The 18097-nt window shown below is 40.3% G+C and overlaps 1 protein-coding gene across 1 annotated transcript in view; it reads right to left on the bottom strand.

The window, feature by feature from the left end:
• abcb7 (ATP-binding cassette, sub-family B (MDR/TAP), member 7) overlaps window positions 1-16924 on the bottom strand; it is an 82073-nt gene extending 65149 nt beyond the window's left edge. Inside the window, exons 1-4 of the mRNA XM_015351079.2 lie at window positions 16740-16924; window positions 12236-12316; window positions 10628-10714; window positions 6722-6841 (exon numbers count right to left, since the gene is read on the bottom strand). Coding sequence (XP_015206565.2) covers window positions 6722-6841; window positions 10628-10714; window positions 12236-12316; window positions 16740-16892 — 441 coding nt within the window. The 5' untranslated portion in view covers window positions 16893-16924. The remainder of the gene's footprint in view (window positions 1-6721; window positions 6842-10627; window positions 10715-12235; window positions 12317-16739) is intronic.
• Between the last annotated feature and the right edge of the window lie 1173 nt (window positions 16925-18097).

The following is an 18097-nucleotide window of genomic DNA, read 5'->3' as shown; positions in this document are numbered from 1 at the left end:
TTTCATGGAACTGTTAACATTCACAGTAATACGTACACAGTAGCTGTGTGAAAGGATTAATCAGTATCAAGACTGTTCAGACATGCCACTGCTTCTCTTTTCTTTCAGAAGTGTTTTCTCTTGTTGTTTTATCAAGTGGCAGAAACACACAGTAGCTTGATAAAATTGATTTTGATGTAATGTGCCAACAACTGACCCTCCATAAATAAAAGCTATTTTCTCAAATAAACATTTTGTATTGTAGTTCTTGTGTGTCTCAAATACAAAACAAACTAGTCATCCATTTTGTTTTGCATTTGAGACACATAAGAACTTAGTTAAGAGGTATAGATGACCAGTTCTTCCAGTAAACACAAGACAGCAATGGTAGACTGAAACAAAATACGCTTGAAAGTGGAGAGGCCACAGTTAACCTTAACCACCATTACTTCTTTTTCCAAGTATCATATTACTACCTACAACCAAAAATATTTGTCTGCAAAATATAAATATATCCCTTGATATACAACTATATAACAAATCCAAATGTTTAGGTGTAATCATTTAGCAATTTAATTGTTTTTTTAATTCTGTTGTGCATAAGTGAATCCAAACTGCAACTACTTTGTAGCATAAATTGTGCTAAAACAAAAGATAATCTAAAAACTAAAACATGAGATCTTGGACTACATGTAAACAGACATACTCAATTTCATGAGAAAATAGTGGTATTCCAGCTCCTGTTTAGGAGAAAGTGGAATCCAATCATGCTCTGTTTTTGAACAAAGCTCCCCGCTGATCTTAGCTCTGTGATCTTTCCTCTCTGCCTTACTGACCCTTGCTACATATAAGACCCCTAAAACAACAGAAAATATTAATTAACCCCCGTGGAACAATTTAGAGATGACATGCATGACATATTACAGTCCTCCTCTTTATTGCAAAGTCCAAGACTCAGGCCTCAGGGGGTGTACAGGGGGTGGAGCGGTGGCTCTGTGGCTAAGGATCTGTGCCTGTGGCTGGAAGGTTGCCGGTTCAAATCCCACAGCCGGCAGAGAGATTCCTACTCTGTTGGGCCCCTGAGCACGGCCCTTAACCCCAAGTGCTCCAGGGGTGCTGTACAACTGCTGACCCTGCACTCTGACCCCAAGCTTCTCTCCCTGTCTGTGTATCTCATGGAGAGCAAGTTGGGATATGTGAAAAGACAAATCCCTAATGCAAGAATCTGTATATGGCTAATAAAGTGATCTTATCTTTTCTTATCAGATTTGGCTGTTCTCTAAATCTCAACTGGTTGGTTGTTACTTATTACAGTTTGCAGCAGCCACTGATTGGAAGGAGCTACCTCAGAAGGTAAAAGTAATAATAATTAATAATTACTTACACTTATATAGTGCTTTTCTGGACACTCCACTCAAAGTGCTTTGGAGGTAATGGGGACTCCCCTCCACCACCACCAATGTGCAGCATCAACCTGGATGATGCGACGGCAGCCATAGTGCACCAGAACGCTCACCACACATCAGCTATCAGTGGGGAGGAGAGCAGAGTAATGAAGCCAATTCATAGATGGGGATTATTAGGGAAATTTGGCCAGGTAGGGGTTACACCCCTACTCTTTTCAAGAAACACCCTGGGATTTTTAATGACCACAGAGAGTCAGGACCTCGGTTTTACTTCTCATCCGAAATAACTGTATACAGTATAGTGTCCCCGTCACTATACTGGGGCATTAGGACCCACATGGACCCACTAACACCTCTTCCAGCAGCAACCTTAGTTTTTCCCCAGGAGGTCTCCATCCAGGTACTGACCAGGCTCACACCTGCTTAGCTTCAGTGGGTTGCCAGTTGTGAGTTGCAGGGTGATATGCCTGCTGGCTGTAGATTCCTGCAAAGAAGAACCTGAACCTCACAACTGAAGAAGGCTCCACAGCCAAAAAGTTGCGTTTTCTTTCTTCTCTTTTTAGCAGGGAATAAACCTATTACTTTTCCTTTGCAGCCTACGCATGCTGACGCAGCTACCCACCTGAAAGTACATTCCTGTCTGGTGATGCTTTTAATCACATAGATGCCATCAGTGCCTGTGTTTCAAGGTGTTTGATTACCACTGCTGTGAATTTACTTCATTAATACTGGCATTTCATAGTTTGAGTATGCCATTTAAGTGAGAATCATTCTCAACTGTGGTTACATAAAAGGGCTTACATGACGGACTGAAAGGACTTAGTTCCCTGGGAAACTAGGAAATATAGAAACGTAGAAAGTTTCTATGCATACAGCTCTGACTGTTTTAGTTATAACAAATGACACATTACATTTACAAGGTAAGTATCAAAGTTCACAGTACATTTATTGACTGGAACTACAACAATCTTCTATTGCTCAAATCAGATCCTGTTTGATTTGCATTTTTAGGTCACAAGGGTCTTTCAGCAAAATTCATGGAGTGTAACATAGCACAATAAAGGTATACAGAGAGAAGTAGTGTTGAGTAGCACAATATGGGCTTAGTTGATTGAAGACTATAAGCCTACAGGTGAAGCAGTGGCCACAAATATTAACACCATTACAGTAAGTAGCGCCACTACACATCAAGTTAATCTTTTAAAACATAAAAAGTCGCCAATCAAACTAAATCTTTCGTTGATCTCATCACTGTACTTGCATTCATATCATGGACATTTCTTTTTGATCATTCATAGAAATGTTATATTGCTTAAATATTATTACCAGAAGCCAACTGATTTAACTTACATTCTATTTAAAAGTATAACTTCATATCTAATTCTAGACAAAGCTGTTCTACCAGATTTCTCTCTCATTGCACAATCCAATATCTCTTTGCAATTTTAACAAAGATTTTTGCACACATCTCTAAAATGGAGTATGGTCACCATTTTGCTTTGAATGGTTCACAGACAGATTCACAATCATAAGCAACAGCTGAGTCTCACCTTCTCCAGATCTTTTACACACTCCTCCTCTGACAGACCCTAATCCCTGCATGGCCTGTTGACAGTTCACAACCCCTCTCCTCACAACACAGGCTTTCAGTGAAGTTAATATTCCTTAATTTTCCTCATTAACTGAATTTTACACAAAAAAGGACCAGCAAGTTAGGCGTTCCCAGCCGTGTCAAAATAATATGTCCAATATTCTCAATGAATTAAAATGTATTTAAAAACGTTATAATCTGGGATTTCAAAATTCAAATTATGCCATTTAGAGGAGCTGTGAAGAGCACTGTACTTAATAAAATGACTTTCACTGTCAAATGCGTTCATTTTGGATGCACACTGATTCAGTGATTAATTTAGCAAACAAAAAAAACGGCAATGATGAGCTAAATGTCACCTTTAATGCAGAGCTAACATTTACTGGATGCATCAATAAGAGAGCTGCTTCAAAACACCTTTCACTAGGGCTAAGGGAGTCTAAGGGAGTGAAATTAGCAAGGTCACTGTGGAGCACTGCAAGGGGAAGGTAATTTCCTTGTGTAAAACAAGTGCAGCACGCTGGGCTGAATAATAAGGCTCATATAAAGAAGGCTGCACGATTGGAAAATCTGTTAGTAGCCGTAAATTACTCATGTTTTCTTGGAGTGTAAAATGGACGTTATTGGGGGAGCATTGGGGATGTACACAGCCAAACAAATCCCAATTCCTGTTATTCCGCATTGATGGAAGAATCAGTTTATAGAGGACAGCCCATGAAGCATAGATTCCATTTGCTTTATGACCATTTTTCAGGCTGCTGATGGGGACATCAGCATCCCTGGCTATTCTGGGTGGTATGTTTCATGCTACCATGCTCCTCAACATTACTGCTGACCAGAAGCACTTGGCAGTGCCCACCATCTGTCCAGATGGGGATGGCAAATTCCTCTGTGGACAGATGGTGCCGGCTCCTGCTGGCTAACGGGTCCTATATCTCAATGGCCATCTGTGAACATCTGGAGCAGTGCTCCTGGAGATCAACTCCTGGAAGGCCTAGTGTCTTCTGGTTTTTGTTCCAACCTGAGCTGTCAATTTTACCTAATCCTTCTATACATTTCTAAGTCAGAAAATATCTCTTAAGATTTTACAGTTCATAAATGAAGTCACATTAAAATTATAGTTTCATATAAAATCATTTGAAACCATGTAAGATATATTACAATCACAGTTAAATAATTAAACCCATTATATACAATGTAGTGCTCTGTTACAAGAGCCAAATACACTTGTTTGGACTATAAATTAGTTTTACTTTTACTAGTCTGGGAAATCCTGTGAACTTTTTAATGCAATCCTCACTCCTCTAAAACTGCACTAAGGGAGTGGAGGTAGAGTAAAAACAGAGTGTTTTTGTAATGTGTTTACTTCTTGTATTAACCCCCTCAACATTCTTCTTTGTCTTGAGTTTGCATTTTTGTTGGCTTTGGTTTTCTAAACTGTCCTGTCCAAACCCAAAACATTTTAAAGCAAGTATAATTTTTTGCCATCTTATTTCATTTATCCCTTCTCTGCAAAACTAACTTGGACAAGACATGTCAGGTTGGATTATTACAAGACAGATATCAGTCTTCAATGCGTTCAGATATAAGAGAATCAACATTTATTTTCTTGCTTGTGTTTAAACAGCAGGAAATCGTTTTACATCTTTAAGTGGTGTGCAGCAATCAGTGTCCACAGCTCTTTGTCTAACAGATACGAGGTGAAGCATTAATAAAAACATTTTCACATTGTCATTGTTTTTCCCCACAGCTGTTCATGCTATTTCAAGAGCAGGTAACAGGGTTCCCTAGAGGAGCAACATGCTTCCCACATGTTGCTACATCTGCTGAAATGATATACCAGTAGTTGTTTCCATGGTTAATACACTGACAAGCTTTATTTTTACAAGATGTCGGCTCTTACGTGCTTGTTTTTTGGCACAGTTGGTGTGTCAATTAAAAACTGTAAGTATTCTGGTACAGATGCCTACATCCCTAATCTACAAGCGCTGTGGTAACAACCCTTGATTCAACAAGGAATAGAAAATTTTCTTCTGTGCTATACTGTTGTTGAAGTGGGCATAAGAAAGAACAGTAATACAGTACCAAAGGGCAGGTACCTGTAACCACAACAGTAAACCAAAAATCTGGACTTTACTTTGCAGTTATTTACCTGAAAGTTGAAAGGTACGATTATGGGCAGACGAAGTAAAAATGTTCAGAAGCACAAAGTATATGTATAGTGTTTTGCCTTGCCCTTTTTATCAAGCCTTCTTGACAAAGCCTGTGAATATGCATCTTGGAATAGAATAAACTGAGTTCAACCAAGATAATTACATTTCAAAGAACATTACAAAGTATGAAAAGCCAAGGCAGTTCCAGGGCTTTTAAACAATATCAAAACCACCTTTTTCTGTCAGTCAGTCAAGCCTTTTCTCATAAAGGCAAACATATATGCAGAAATAATGAGGGTAGAGGATTTTTGTGACCATTTTCATATACAATGAACCTTGGGTTATAATGAGATTTACTGATCCTCATAAACAACTCAGCATGGGTGCAGAAAATGAAGATCTTATCCAGTGTGCTAAAATTCTTTTCAGAAAACATTAAAGCAATTGATAACAGCGTATAAAATATTTTGATGCAGTTCCACATGAAAGATTAAGCCTTTAACTCAAAGCTAAAGAAACCCAAGATAAAGTGTATGTGTGGATTCGGTTAACAAACAGAAAATGGATGGTTCTGATAGGGGGAGAAATGGTAAAGTGGCAATGCTTACCAAGATATGGAACAGGACCCAATACCACTCCTTTTAACCTATTTCACATGGCTAGACTCGGGTATATTTAGCACCTTTGCTAAGTTTGCAAAAAATAAGAAATTGTAGCAGGTTTATCAAACATTATAAGACAGTTCAAACCAATTTTGGATATATGCAAACTACTGAATCTACATCAAACTGCACAATGTTCAACTGTACAATGCATTTGTGTAACATTTAGAAAGCATGTCCCAAGTTGATCATTGTAAGGCAATAAACAATTCTAGCTCCATGGATCTCCGATATCTTCAGATTTTCAACCTACCTGAACTACTAATAACTAGTAATTAGGCTAACTGATTCTAGTAAGTACCTACCATTATGTATTGACTTCTTTTAGCTTGAAGCCCCTGGTCTCAGCATAACCCAAACTTTGATTCAGTTCTTTACTGAAGGCAGTTAAGCAGTTATCAGCATGTTAAAACTCCTTAACAATGGGTGTAAATGACTTTAGATTGTGAATTACACACCCTGTTTCACATTAAAAACCAAAATAACATAGACGCTCCACTGATTGAGACTGAACAGATGCGCTGTGTAACTTAACACCTTTCACACAAGCTTATCACCCAAGTTGGCCTAAGGAGATTTATAAACTCGTATATGAGCAATTCTAGTACATTACTAACTAGTGGGAACTAAAGTGAAAATACTACAGTTTTGTCAGTTATGCAATTGCCCAGGTCTAGACGTTTTTGTGGAGACAAAATACCCAGAGTATTTTTAAAGTAATAAAAGGTAAAAGTATATAATATTCACCACTAAGTTGTGCAAATTTCTAACATCACCCCACTGTTTTAAGAGCTAATAGGATATTATTCATGATTTAACAGGATACATAAAACAAATTAATGAAAAACGCAGAGGGAGCATAATGTAGCAGATGCAGAGACAGGCAATCTGAAACGATCTGCAACACAAACTCTGCCCTACCATACCCACCTTGGCGCCAGCAAGAAGTCCCAGAGAAACAGCAACACGTGCCCGGAGATCTGGTCTGTCCTTGGGCCACACATATGAAAACATGGCTGCCAGGATCTTCCTTGCATCAACTTCCTTCAGCTGTTTAGAGGAACAAAAATGTACGTTTACCTTCTAATCAATAAACTCTTTCACGGAACATCATCTCGTCTCTGCTCTTCCTCTGTGTAACACACACTGAGAGGGACACACATGTAGCCTAAATAATGACATGTTGGAGAAATTTTTCCCCGCTTCCCCTTAAAAGACAGTCAGTAGTCCGTCTCAGAAGTTATTTAATGCGCATGGAGAGATGCTCTGTGTATTTTTCTCAAGGTAATTTAACTAGAACAGTCCTTAAATATTTTTCTATTATCCATCACGCTTCCCTGTGCTTACAAGATTGTCAGTGTTCCAAAACCATGCACATCTTCCTATCTCCCTATTTACTAAAGAAAAAGTATTACTTTTAATACAATTGGTTACTTAGGTTCGTAGCACACTTTCCTATATAACGATATAGAATTATGTAGTAGCCCTTGTGTCCAGCATTCTTTCAATCCAGTTCAAACCAGTTCTGAATGTCCGCCTTATAAAATATTGCATCTTCTGCAGGAAAAGTGTGTACAAAGTTCACAGAGACCCTCTCAACATTATAGGGAATATCTGGTAAGAGGCAAAACTAAAACTATACTGCACTGGAGTTCAGAATGTATTGGGTCATCTAAAATTAACTTTTTTAACATCACAAATAAGCTTCACAAATTTGTTTCTGAAGTTTGAAGGCTGGCATTCCTTTTTTTTAATTTAATGCCACAGCTTAGATTTGAGTTAATACTACATTGCCAAGCTAAAAAAATTGTGTGCTTTTCTCAATGCAGCCTACAGAACAATGTGAAGATGCTATCCATACCAGCAGGGGCATGACTGGCAATGCCCTATGCCACATCCATGGGCTTCAGGCCTTGAATGTTAAAGACCATATAATCACAGGGAGTAGATGATTAAATATTAAGATTAAATATTGCTAATATACTAATACATTATTATATATTAAATATATATTATATATTAAATATTGCTAATGTACTAAGTGCTAATGTACACTTTTAATGTGTCCATGGCTATTTAAAGGGTAAACGATATCAGTAGAAGATCTAGCACATACAAAAGACACCTTTACGTGTCCCAGAAGCCTACAATGGCTGGTTTGTGGGGTTGGTGGTACGGCATTATGGTGTGTTTTGAAACATACAGTGATTATACAATAAGCTAACTTAAATGAAATGCAGTTTGCTGTAGCTAATGTATGATTTTTATTTTATACCAGATGTACATTTCAGCATGTTCATAACCTTCTAATCAAATGAGAAGGGATTACAAAATACAAGTCTTCCTCCCTAAAACAAGTAAAATCAATCATAAGTGTATTAGTATGTGATTGTATGTAGTTTGAAGTATTATGAAATAGCAATACAGTGTACAAAATAGATCAAATACAATCTAACAATAATAAAATGCAGGGAACACAGATGCACAGCTCTACAAAGGGACTTGGATACAAGTTTTCAAAATCCTGACAAGTTCTAACAGACTGAACCCAAAGTACTATTGCAGATTCCACAATGAAAATAGAAACCAGTTTCAGAAATTAACTGAGCCAATGACTATGATGTTGGTGAAAGTCTGTTGCCTGCAATATCAAAGTGCTAAGAATCCCCCAAGCAACTTAATCAATAAAGGTGCTTGATCAGAGTACAGGTTAAGCTATAAACCACAGAGTACTGACTAAGCACTGATGACTACTTCACCAATCAACTGTGATTAGGACTGCCATTGGCTGAGTGGTGCTAGAAGCTGACCAGGATTTTCTGAACCTGCTACATAATAGTGTCTCCTGGAAACTGTCAAGCGCCTGCAAGCATCCAGTATCATGACGGAGATCCACTGCTCCACCAGGTGGTGTCAACTGCATGTGTAAAGCCCTGTACACCTTGAATGCCTTTCACACCTGGGCAGTGGAAGAGTGCAGACAAAGGTCTTCAGGCCAACTGGATACAACACAGAAAATAACTCCCAATTCCAACTGAAAAAAAAATACTGACCTTCGGAGTGTGTATCTGACGTTCAAAAATTAAAACTAGTCTTTTGAGTCGAACTTTCATGAAAATTTCCAACTGTGCTGTTAAAAACATGAAGGATAGACCCAGTTCCTACCAATAACACAACAAGCTCTTGGGTATGCAGAGGTCGCTGAATTTGTGTCACACAAGGACCAGGTTGCAGAATCTCTAAAATCTTCAGGGCACAGACCTTTTTTCTTCTGCTTTTCACAGGGCTGGATGGTGATCTGTTACAGACTATGGGTAATTTTAAAGGTTTCGTACAGATGTGATCTGTTTTGTTACTGCATCTTTCCAAACCCTGCTGTCTGTGTGTATTATGGCAAGAACAGAATGACAAGTGGTGCAGTGGTTAACATTGCTACCTCATAGTGTTGGGGGCCTGGGTACAACTGTAGACCTGGGGTGCTTTTTGCATGGAACTCCTCGTGTTTACATAGATTTTAGACGTGTATTCCAGTTTCCTCCCAGAGTTCAAATGCCTTTGTGCGAGTGTGTGTGTCAGTGTGACTGCCAAAGAGTGGCATCCTGTCCAGGGTGTATCCTGCCTTGCCCCCTTTGCATGCCGGGATAGGCTCCAGTTCCCCCATGACACTAAAAATAAATGAATGTCAATACCATCACCCTTTCATTTTTATACTGGACGCAAGTGCTGACGCACTTCCATTCTGTAATTTAGAGATTTTTGCTATTTGTTACCATTTGTAAAAAACAACCACATTTTTATCCCCAGTTTAATCCCAATTATAAATGTTCCTGCTCTCAAAATTCTTCTGGTCTCCACAAACATCTTCGACAGACATTACTCCAGACAGAGCTGAGGAAAGGTATATGAAACCCCATGGTGAATTGGTTACATTTCACTCAGTTTTCATGTAATGCATCTTTGACTGTTTTGACTTCACAATAACTCTTCTCAGTGTTTAAAGAGTGAGACTTCCCACAAGCCCAGAGGATCTGTGATAAGTGCAAAACAGACTCTAGTTTTTTGAGTTTGACAGACTAGCAGTTTGTTGCCAGTGTAGCTGTTTACCTTGCGTACTGCTCACTACCACCTGCTACAGGGACAACTGTGGTCTCAGAAGCATGTGTAGGCTCCTCTATTCCACCCAACATGATATCCTCTAAGAATATAATATGGCTTCAAGACAACCCTAACTCAAATCAAAACCACACACAAAAATTATACAGGGCACGCACTGCATCATGTATTGTGACTTATTCAAAGTTACTTCCAAGACAAACCTACAGTATACAAAAATAACTGCCTTGACATTTGGGGTGATTTTTTTTATTTACAGAATTAAATACAAAAACAGATAGTAAAGATTTGTCGAGGGATAAAATATATTCCAATGAAGCTTTTGTTTGTAAAAATGTTAAAAGATTATCAGGAAAAATCCCACAAATGAAAGGATAATGTATACAGCCAAGTTGAAAGAGTCCCATCTTTTTTTCTTAGAACAAAGGACTGACAACCCAAGCTGATAAAGTGAACAGGACAACTCGCAATTAGGCATCTGCAGATAGGAAATAAAGAATAGAAGGAGCTATTTACGAATAAACAAAACTGCAGTTGTGTAAAACATTCTGCAAACTATTCTGAAGAATACCTCAATAAAACCCACTAACAAGACCTTAAAGTTAAACTACTGGCAGACAAAAACTCTAAGAGCAGCCTCTGAACTACAGAAAATAGGTAACACCCAGCACCCTGAGGAATGCACCTGTTTTTTCTTAAAAATCCAAAGGACGACAGCCTTACCACATTCTTTGGATCCGCATTCAGACCTCCACCAGCGTGTCCATGCCAGCATGTTCGTTTGTCTGCCACATCCCACCACTTCAAGCCCTGAAGCACAAATGAAGCACAGTGACATTTAATGCAGTGCCAGTAGGAAATACAAAAACAGTTTGTCAGTTACTTCTGTATTATCAGTGTTTTATACTTGGCTACAAATCAAAATGACATTGACACTGTCTTGTTTGTTGCCCTGAATAAAGATGTCTTATAAACAACAATATATAGACAAGGCAAAAAGGTGTCGGGGTTAAATTGTCTCTCAGCAATCAGTAAAAATGCTTTTAGATGAACGGGAAAGAAAAGTTCAGACAGACTTCATGACAAATTCTTCAAGCAAAAAGCCTGCAGGTGTTTACTTAGTGAATAATAGCTAAAGAATGAAACTAATTCACAGCCAGATGTTTGAGGCAAAGACTGAAGAGAATGTTCAATCCTGATGTACATAAGACATAACCGTAATAACCTACATAAGAAGCAGTTCCGTGCAGAGACTAACAGACAGAAAGGTCTCCGGCCACTGTATTTATACTTTCCTTTGCATAAGAAATTTCATTACTTTCTACTGGTTTGCCACATTCTAATGTCCTGTATAGCTTTCAAAATACAACCTACAGGGAACCAGATTCTTACCAAAAGAAGGAGAACACCTTACCTGGACAGGCTGACAAAGAACACTTGACAGTAGCACCTTTTTAAAACTTGATGAGGTCTTTAAAATAATAACTGGCCACCAACCTCTCCTTTGTAAGGTGCTGTAGCCTTTAATTACATCTTATGTATATACTGTATACTGCATTTATACACACACTACTCTTTTGCTCCCCAGGCTAACATACTGCATTCTCCTCTTTTGCCACTTGGTGCCTTCAAACTTGCAATAAGTTACTTACAGATTGATTGCAGAATGTGAAAGCGCATTAAGACTCACCTGAAGGCGGCTGTCAGTAACCAAGCAACAGAGACTAAATGTTTTTTTGTACAATGGGAAAACAGCATGTCCATTTACTTTTGGAAAATTTGAGCTGTCTGGCAAAGGAACAGAGCCTTTCTTTCCCTAAACTCATGAACTCAGTATAAACCACCCTAAAGACTTCATTAATCTGGTACAAAGGCAAACTCGCAGGGCAGGACAGCAGGTCAAACAGAGGTTGAAGAGGAAGACGAAGGGAGGGAATTCTGCTGTCTTTGCCCCCAGTTAAAACCTTGCACCTAAGAGAACTCCCCCACCTGCCCAAAAATATCACATTTTTTTCTACTTTCTCATTTTGATTTTATAGCATATAGACTGGTTACAATTCCAGCCTATGTGGAACACATACCAGTGTGAAACATGGCCCTTTCTATACTTGCTCTTCTGTCCTAATTTCATAGAGAAGATGATAAAAGTTGACTCCCACAGCAGTTCATCCATGATGGAAACATCAGCTGCAGCGCTGGTGTGTACTGAAAACACCCAGGCTGTCAGATGAGTGGCAATTACTAAAGAGAAATAAAATAAGCGAACAGACCGAGCAAGGTTCGGTTGCATCAGAAGAAAACATGATATGGGTGTGTAGAACATCAGCTTACCTTTGTAGCTTCCAGTAACTGCCTGTGACTGTCCCTTCCTATGTTTTGCCATGCTGCTGGCCTTGTACATGTGCTTGAAACCTGCAAAAAAAGACAGGTCAGCCTTATTTCAGAAAGTGCTTATTGGTCAGTTAATCACAAATATTACCAGTGCCGAAGAAGCCAGAATGTATCCTAAAATGGGTTCGGGTATCTGGATTTGAGCTGCACAGCAGCTTGGACACGGAAAAGTACTTAAATTTTAGGATTGCCAGTTGTATGTTTCTCACCTCATGGCTTGCAGCTATGAATCCTATGACCACACACATGCTAGAATGAGAATTATTAGCATAGGAAGACTTCACTAACCTGCCAGCTCTGAGCCACAAGTGTTTTAAGGCGTTATTGGCAACACAACCCCGTAGTGGAGGATGAGCACTGATCGGCAGAGTAGGGCATCACTCACCAATAGCACCATGTGCCTACAAGTGTCCAGGTGGCCACAGGGGGCGCTGTGTCACTAACAGACCAGACAGCCCTAGCCAGCTAATCCCTCCCTAGCATCGGCAGTGCTCAGCTCAATTGTGAACCACTGTTTAGGGAGTCCGAGTCCCAGGCGGCTATTGACATGACCCAGGCTCGAACCTGTGGCCACAGAGTTCCAGCTGCACTCAGGAATGTGGGTCTATCAGTTGAGTCCCTCAGGGAGCTCCAGAAAAACTCACTTCAGGAGCAAAAATAGAAAATGTCAAACTCAAACCCCACACTGAATGTACATTACAAAACTACATCAGCACAATCAAGGAAAGTCAATTCTATAATTCTTCTAAAGGAGAAAGCATTTTTTCTACTGAGACATTTGAGAATTTACTTGAACACACTGGAGGTCATCTATTAACTGTTGGCATTTCTTAAGAGCTGAAACCTCTTCTTAAGGCAGTTACGGGTTAAACTACGTTTAGTGCAAGAGATGGGCTGGAACACAAACCAGCAAGCATGCAAGTCTCCAGGACCAGGATTGGGAACCTGGTACAGACAACTCTTTAATCACTGAGGCTAACCCATGTCATGTTAGTCTCTGTATAACAACGTACAGGGCTATTTCTGACCACCTCCACTTCCATTTCCACACAATCAAGAACCTTGCAGATGAAAACACACACCTAACAATCTAAAATTTCTTCACTGACACAAAAAACAGTAAATGTCTGACTGTATTAAACGTATCAAGTGAGAAAGAAAAGAGTGAATTTGAATCAAAGGAGCTAAACACGGGGGTGAAATACCTAGGTTTTGTTCCAAATCAAGATCTTAAGCTATATTTATTGATGTAAAAAATGCCTCAAGCAGATGATTTTTTTAAATCTAAATGTGATTCTTTACAGCAGCTTTTTCCAAGTTGTCCAGGACTAGTGCTGCAAAGGAGTAATTCAAAGTTTACTCATCATTCAGGTTCCTGCAGCTAAACCAGTTTTCTGTTGCCTAGACATAAGAGATATATAGAGAACACAACGTTTCGGCCGTGGAGCCTTCTTCAGGTGTGAGAGAGACAGGGCAGTAGGCAAAAGAGATCTAGAAAAAGATTTGGAGGAAGGCATAGTGGGTCGCAGCAGCTGTAGGCGGTAGTAGTTCAGGTGGGTAGCTGCGTCAGCATGCGTAGGCTGCAAAGGAACAAGTAATAGGTTTATTCCATGCTGAAAAAAAGAAGAAAGAGAACACAACGTTTCGGCCGTGGAGCCTTCTTCAGGTGTGAGAGAGACAGGGCAGTAGGCAAAAGAGATCTAGAAAAAGATTTGGAGGAAGGCATAGTGGGTCGCAGCAGCTGTAGGCGGTAGTAGTTCAGGTGGGTAGCTGCGTCAGCATGCGTAGGCTGCAAAGGAACAAGTAATAGGTTTATTCCATGCTGAAAAAAAGAAGAAAGAGAACACAACGTTTCGGCCGTGGAGCCTTCTTCAGGTGTGAGAGAGACAGGGCAGTAGGCAAAAGAGATCTAGAAAAAGATTTGGAGGAAGGCATAGTGGGTCGCAGCAGCTGTAGGCGGTAGTAGTTCAGGTGGGTAGCTGCGTCAGCATGCGTAGGCTGCAAAGGAACAAGTAATAGGTTTATTCCATGCTGAAAAAAAGAAGAAAGAGAACACAACGTTTCGGCCGTGGAGCCTTCTTCAGGTGTGAGAGAGACAGGGCAGTAGGCAAAAGAGATCTAGAAAAAGATTTGGAGGAAGGCATAGTGGGTCGCAGCAGCTGTAGGCGGTAGTAGTTCAGGTGGGTAGCTGCGTCAGCATGCGTAGGCTGCAAAGGAACAAGTAATAGGTTTATTCCATGCTGAAAAAAAGAAGAAAGAGAACACAACGTTTCGGCCGTGGAGCCTTCTTCAGGTGTGAGAGAGACAGGGCAGTAGGCAAAAGAGATCTAGAAAAAGATTTGGAGGAAGGCATAGTGGGTCGCAGCAGCTGTAGGCGGTAGTAGTTCAGGTGGGTAGCTGCGTCAGCATGCGTAGGCTGCAAAGGAACAAGTAATAGGTTTATTCCATGCTGAAAAAAAGAAGAAAGAGAACACAACGTTTCGGCCGTGGAGCCTTCTTCAGGTGTGAGGGGTGTTATTGCTCACACCTGAAGAAGGCTCCACGGCCGAAACGTTTTGTCCTCTTTCTTCTTTTTTTCAGCATGGAATAAACCTATTACTTGTTCCTTTGCAGCCTACGCATGCTGACGCAGCTACCCACCTGAACTACTACCGCCTACAGCTGCTGCGACCCACTATGCCTTCCTCCAAATCTTTTTCTAGATCTCTTTTGCCTACTGCCCTGTCTCTCTCACACCTGAAGAAGGCTCCACGGCCGAAACGTTGTGTTCTCTTTCTTCTTTTTTTCAGCATGGAATAAACCTATTACTTGTTCCTTTGCAGCCTACGCATGCTGACGCAGCTACCCACCTGAACTACTACCGCCTACAGCTGCTGCGACCCACTATGCCTTCCTCCAAATCTTTTTCTAGATCTCTTTTGCCTACTGCCCTGTCTCTCTCACACCTGAAGAAGGCTCCACGGCCGAAACGTTGTGTTCTCTTTCTTCTTTTTTTCAGCATGGAATAAACCTATTACTTGTTCCTTTGCAGCCTACGCATGCTGACGCAGCTACCCACCTGAACTACTACCGCCTACAGCTGCTGCGACCCACTATGCCTTCCTCCAAATCTTTTTCTAGATCTCTTTTGCCTACTGCCCTGTCTCTCTCACACCTGAAGAAGGCTCCACGGCCGAAACGTTGTGTTCTCTTTCTTCTTTTTTTCAGCATGGAATAAACCTATTACTTGTTCCTTTGCAGCCTACGCATGCTGACGCAGCTACCCACCTGAACTACTACCGCCCATAAGAGATATATAGTTCAGGTGGGTAGCTGCGTCAGCATGTGTAGGTTGCAAAGGAACAAGTAATAGGTTTATTCCAAGCTGAAAAGAGAAGAAAGGAAACAACGTTTTGGCTGTGGAGAAGAAGGATATTACTTGTTCCATAAGAGTTTGGTATACATACTGTACTGGAGTCTATACATAAACTGGTCTGAAGAAATAATTCACCCAACAGCTCTATAGGACTAGAAAAACGCTTCCAGAAACAGCGTCTGTCATGCGTTATATAACGCATGGAGGTAAGTACATGCAATACGAATTTTCATCATCACCTCGGAGCTGTAGCTCCACTGTTAGGAGTGCATTGTACCTTATCTCCAAATACAAGTTGCAAAATGTGAACAAGCATTGTTGTGATAGGAATGTCATGTGATACGAAGTCGCCTGACCACCTACACCGGTGGTAGTGTAATATTACATTTTTCACACTTTTCTGTTTCGCAACACGGATCGGATACTTTCCTGCACCGGAACAATCAAGTATTATAAAGATTATCTATAGATGACCTATAACAACCGGAAGAAAACGGCATTTCTAATAGCGTTTTTTCCCTACCACCAAAATAAACGCCAAGCCAGATGGCAAAGTCAGCGCAACTCTAACACTGGTCAGAAATACATTATTATTTTTTGTAAATAGTGATCACGGACACACATCGCAAACACTGCAGCTCTAATTGCGGGTTAAGGATTTGAGGTAAAGAAAATTACACGTTAAACAAACACCGAATGGTCCGAAGGGCAACGTTAAACAAACACCCACTATTAACAGCCAAGTATCTCCCTGAGAGAAAAAACTTTTTGTGAATAACTTCAGATAATATACAACTGGTTACATACTATCAATCCCTTCCTACACAAAAATATTAGTCTTCATATTTCATAAATCGCAACACTGAGCTTTATAGTAACAACTTTTAATGCAGCTCTAAATCAATTTAAATGCAATTGGACCCCAATGTTCCTCATACGTTTAACTCACACTTCTTGCTTTGTAAGCTACGTAACAGTTGCTATGACACGAAATTATGTTGCACTTCAACATAACTTTACAGCCTCATTTGTTCGTCCCTGTGTTACTTAGGTGTCCTTGTGAATTAATGCTGCCCGTGCTGCTCTTACCTGGCATGTCTTCTGCTGTAGATGATATGTCCTGTTCTTCTGGCCGTTGTGATGTTTTAGAACATGGTAGGAGCTAGTCTGTTGTAGTAAAAGTGCCAGTTTTCTCCTCTGAAAGTAAAATCCACATTTCAGTGAACCTACCAACAGCGCCATGTTGAACGAAAAAGAGGCAAGTTAGGCAAGTGACTGAAGTATTATGGGATATGGTGTAGCTTGCTCCTATCAAGAAACTGACTCCATGTTGGCTCAATGGGAGGGCGAACAGCCCGTGGAGTGTTTTTTATGAAAATGAGCCAAGATGGCGACCCATCCTGTGTGGTTTCCGAATATGAAAGCGACTACTTTTGTCAATGGAAGATATGCCGGTGTATTTATGTATTTAACGATAACGTTATTTAATCATGATGCTAAAATTGCAGGATCAGTGAGGTGGTAACTATTTTAAGGTGTGTTATGAGTTCAGTATAGGCTGTCCTCTAGTTAGTTTATTCCAGGCTGAAGGATTGCGTTAGATAGGCAGAGGTAGCCCTGTACCATGTTTTTTGGAAACCAGGGCTGGAGGTACCATTCAAATAAAATCTCCTCTTTATAAATCAACTAAAATATATAATAGCAATACAAATTATCGTATTCATTTAAAATTCAAAATATTAAAAACGTACCTAAAGGTCAACAGATCCAACTCCAAGATCTATTTATTATGCTTTACTAGGTGAAAGGTTCATCCTCCTGGGACTGTCTTTGAGTGGTCCCATTTTTATAGTTATATAACCTTAATTTAGGAAGGAAGTCTCCTTGAGATCAAGTTCTTTTTTTTTACAGAGACATTCCTACTGGGAATTCCAGTTGCATCCAATATAAATAAGCTAATGGTTTCTATTGGTCTGAACTGGGGTGGCAAGGTGCCACTGTGGTAAGCACTGCCACTTCACTGTGCTGAGGCCCTGGGTTCAACTCTGGACCTGGGGTGCTTTCTGTGTGGAGTTAGTATGTTCTCCCTGTGTTCACATGGGTTTTCTCCCACAGTCCAAAAACAACGTGGTAAAATGGGCCCTGTTGTGAGTGTGTGTGTGCACTTTTACACCAATTTTTTCCCAGGGTGCATCCTGCCTTGCACCCTTTGCTTAACAGTATAAACTCCAGTTCCCCCATTATCCTGAACTGGGTAAAAGTGATAAGAAAATGGGCAAATGCTCTGAACTGATATTTATTGGTATGAACTGGTTTACGCTACTCACCAGTTAACCATATGGCCAGCAGCCATATCGCCTGCAACTCACAACTGGCAGCCCACTGAAGCTAAGCAGGTGTGAGCCTGGTCAGTACCTGGATGGGAGACCTCCTGGGAAAAACTAAGG

Source organism: Lepisosteus oculatus, chromosome 8 (assembly GCF_040954835.1).
Source record: "Lepisosteus oculatus isolate fLepOcu1 chromosome 8, fLepOcu1.hap2, whole genome shotgun sequence".
Lineage (NCBI taxonomy): Eukaryota > Metazoa > Chordata > Actinopteri > Semionotiformes > Lepisosteidae > Lepisosteus > Lepisosteus oculatus.
The sequence above is the reverse complement of the archived record's forward strand: the minus strand, read 5'-3'. Positions and strand labels throughout refer to the sequence as shown.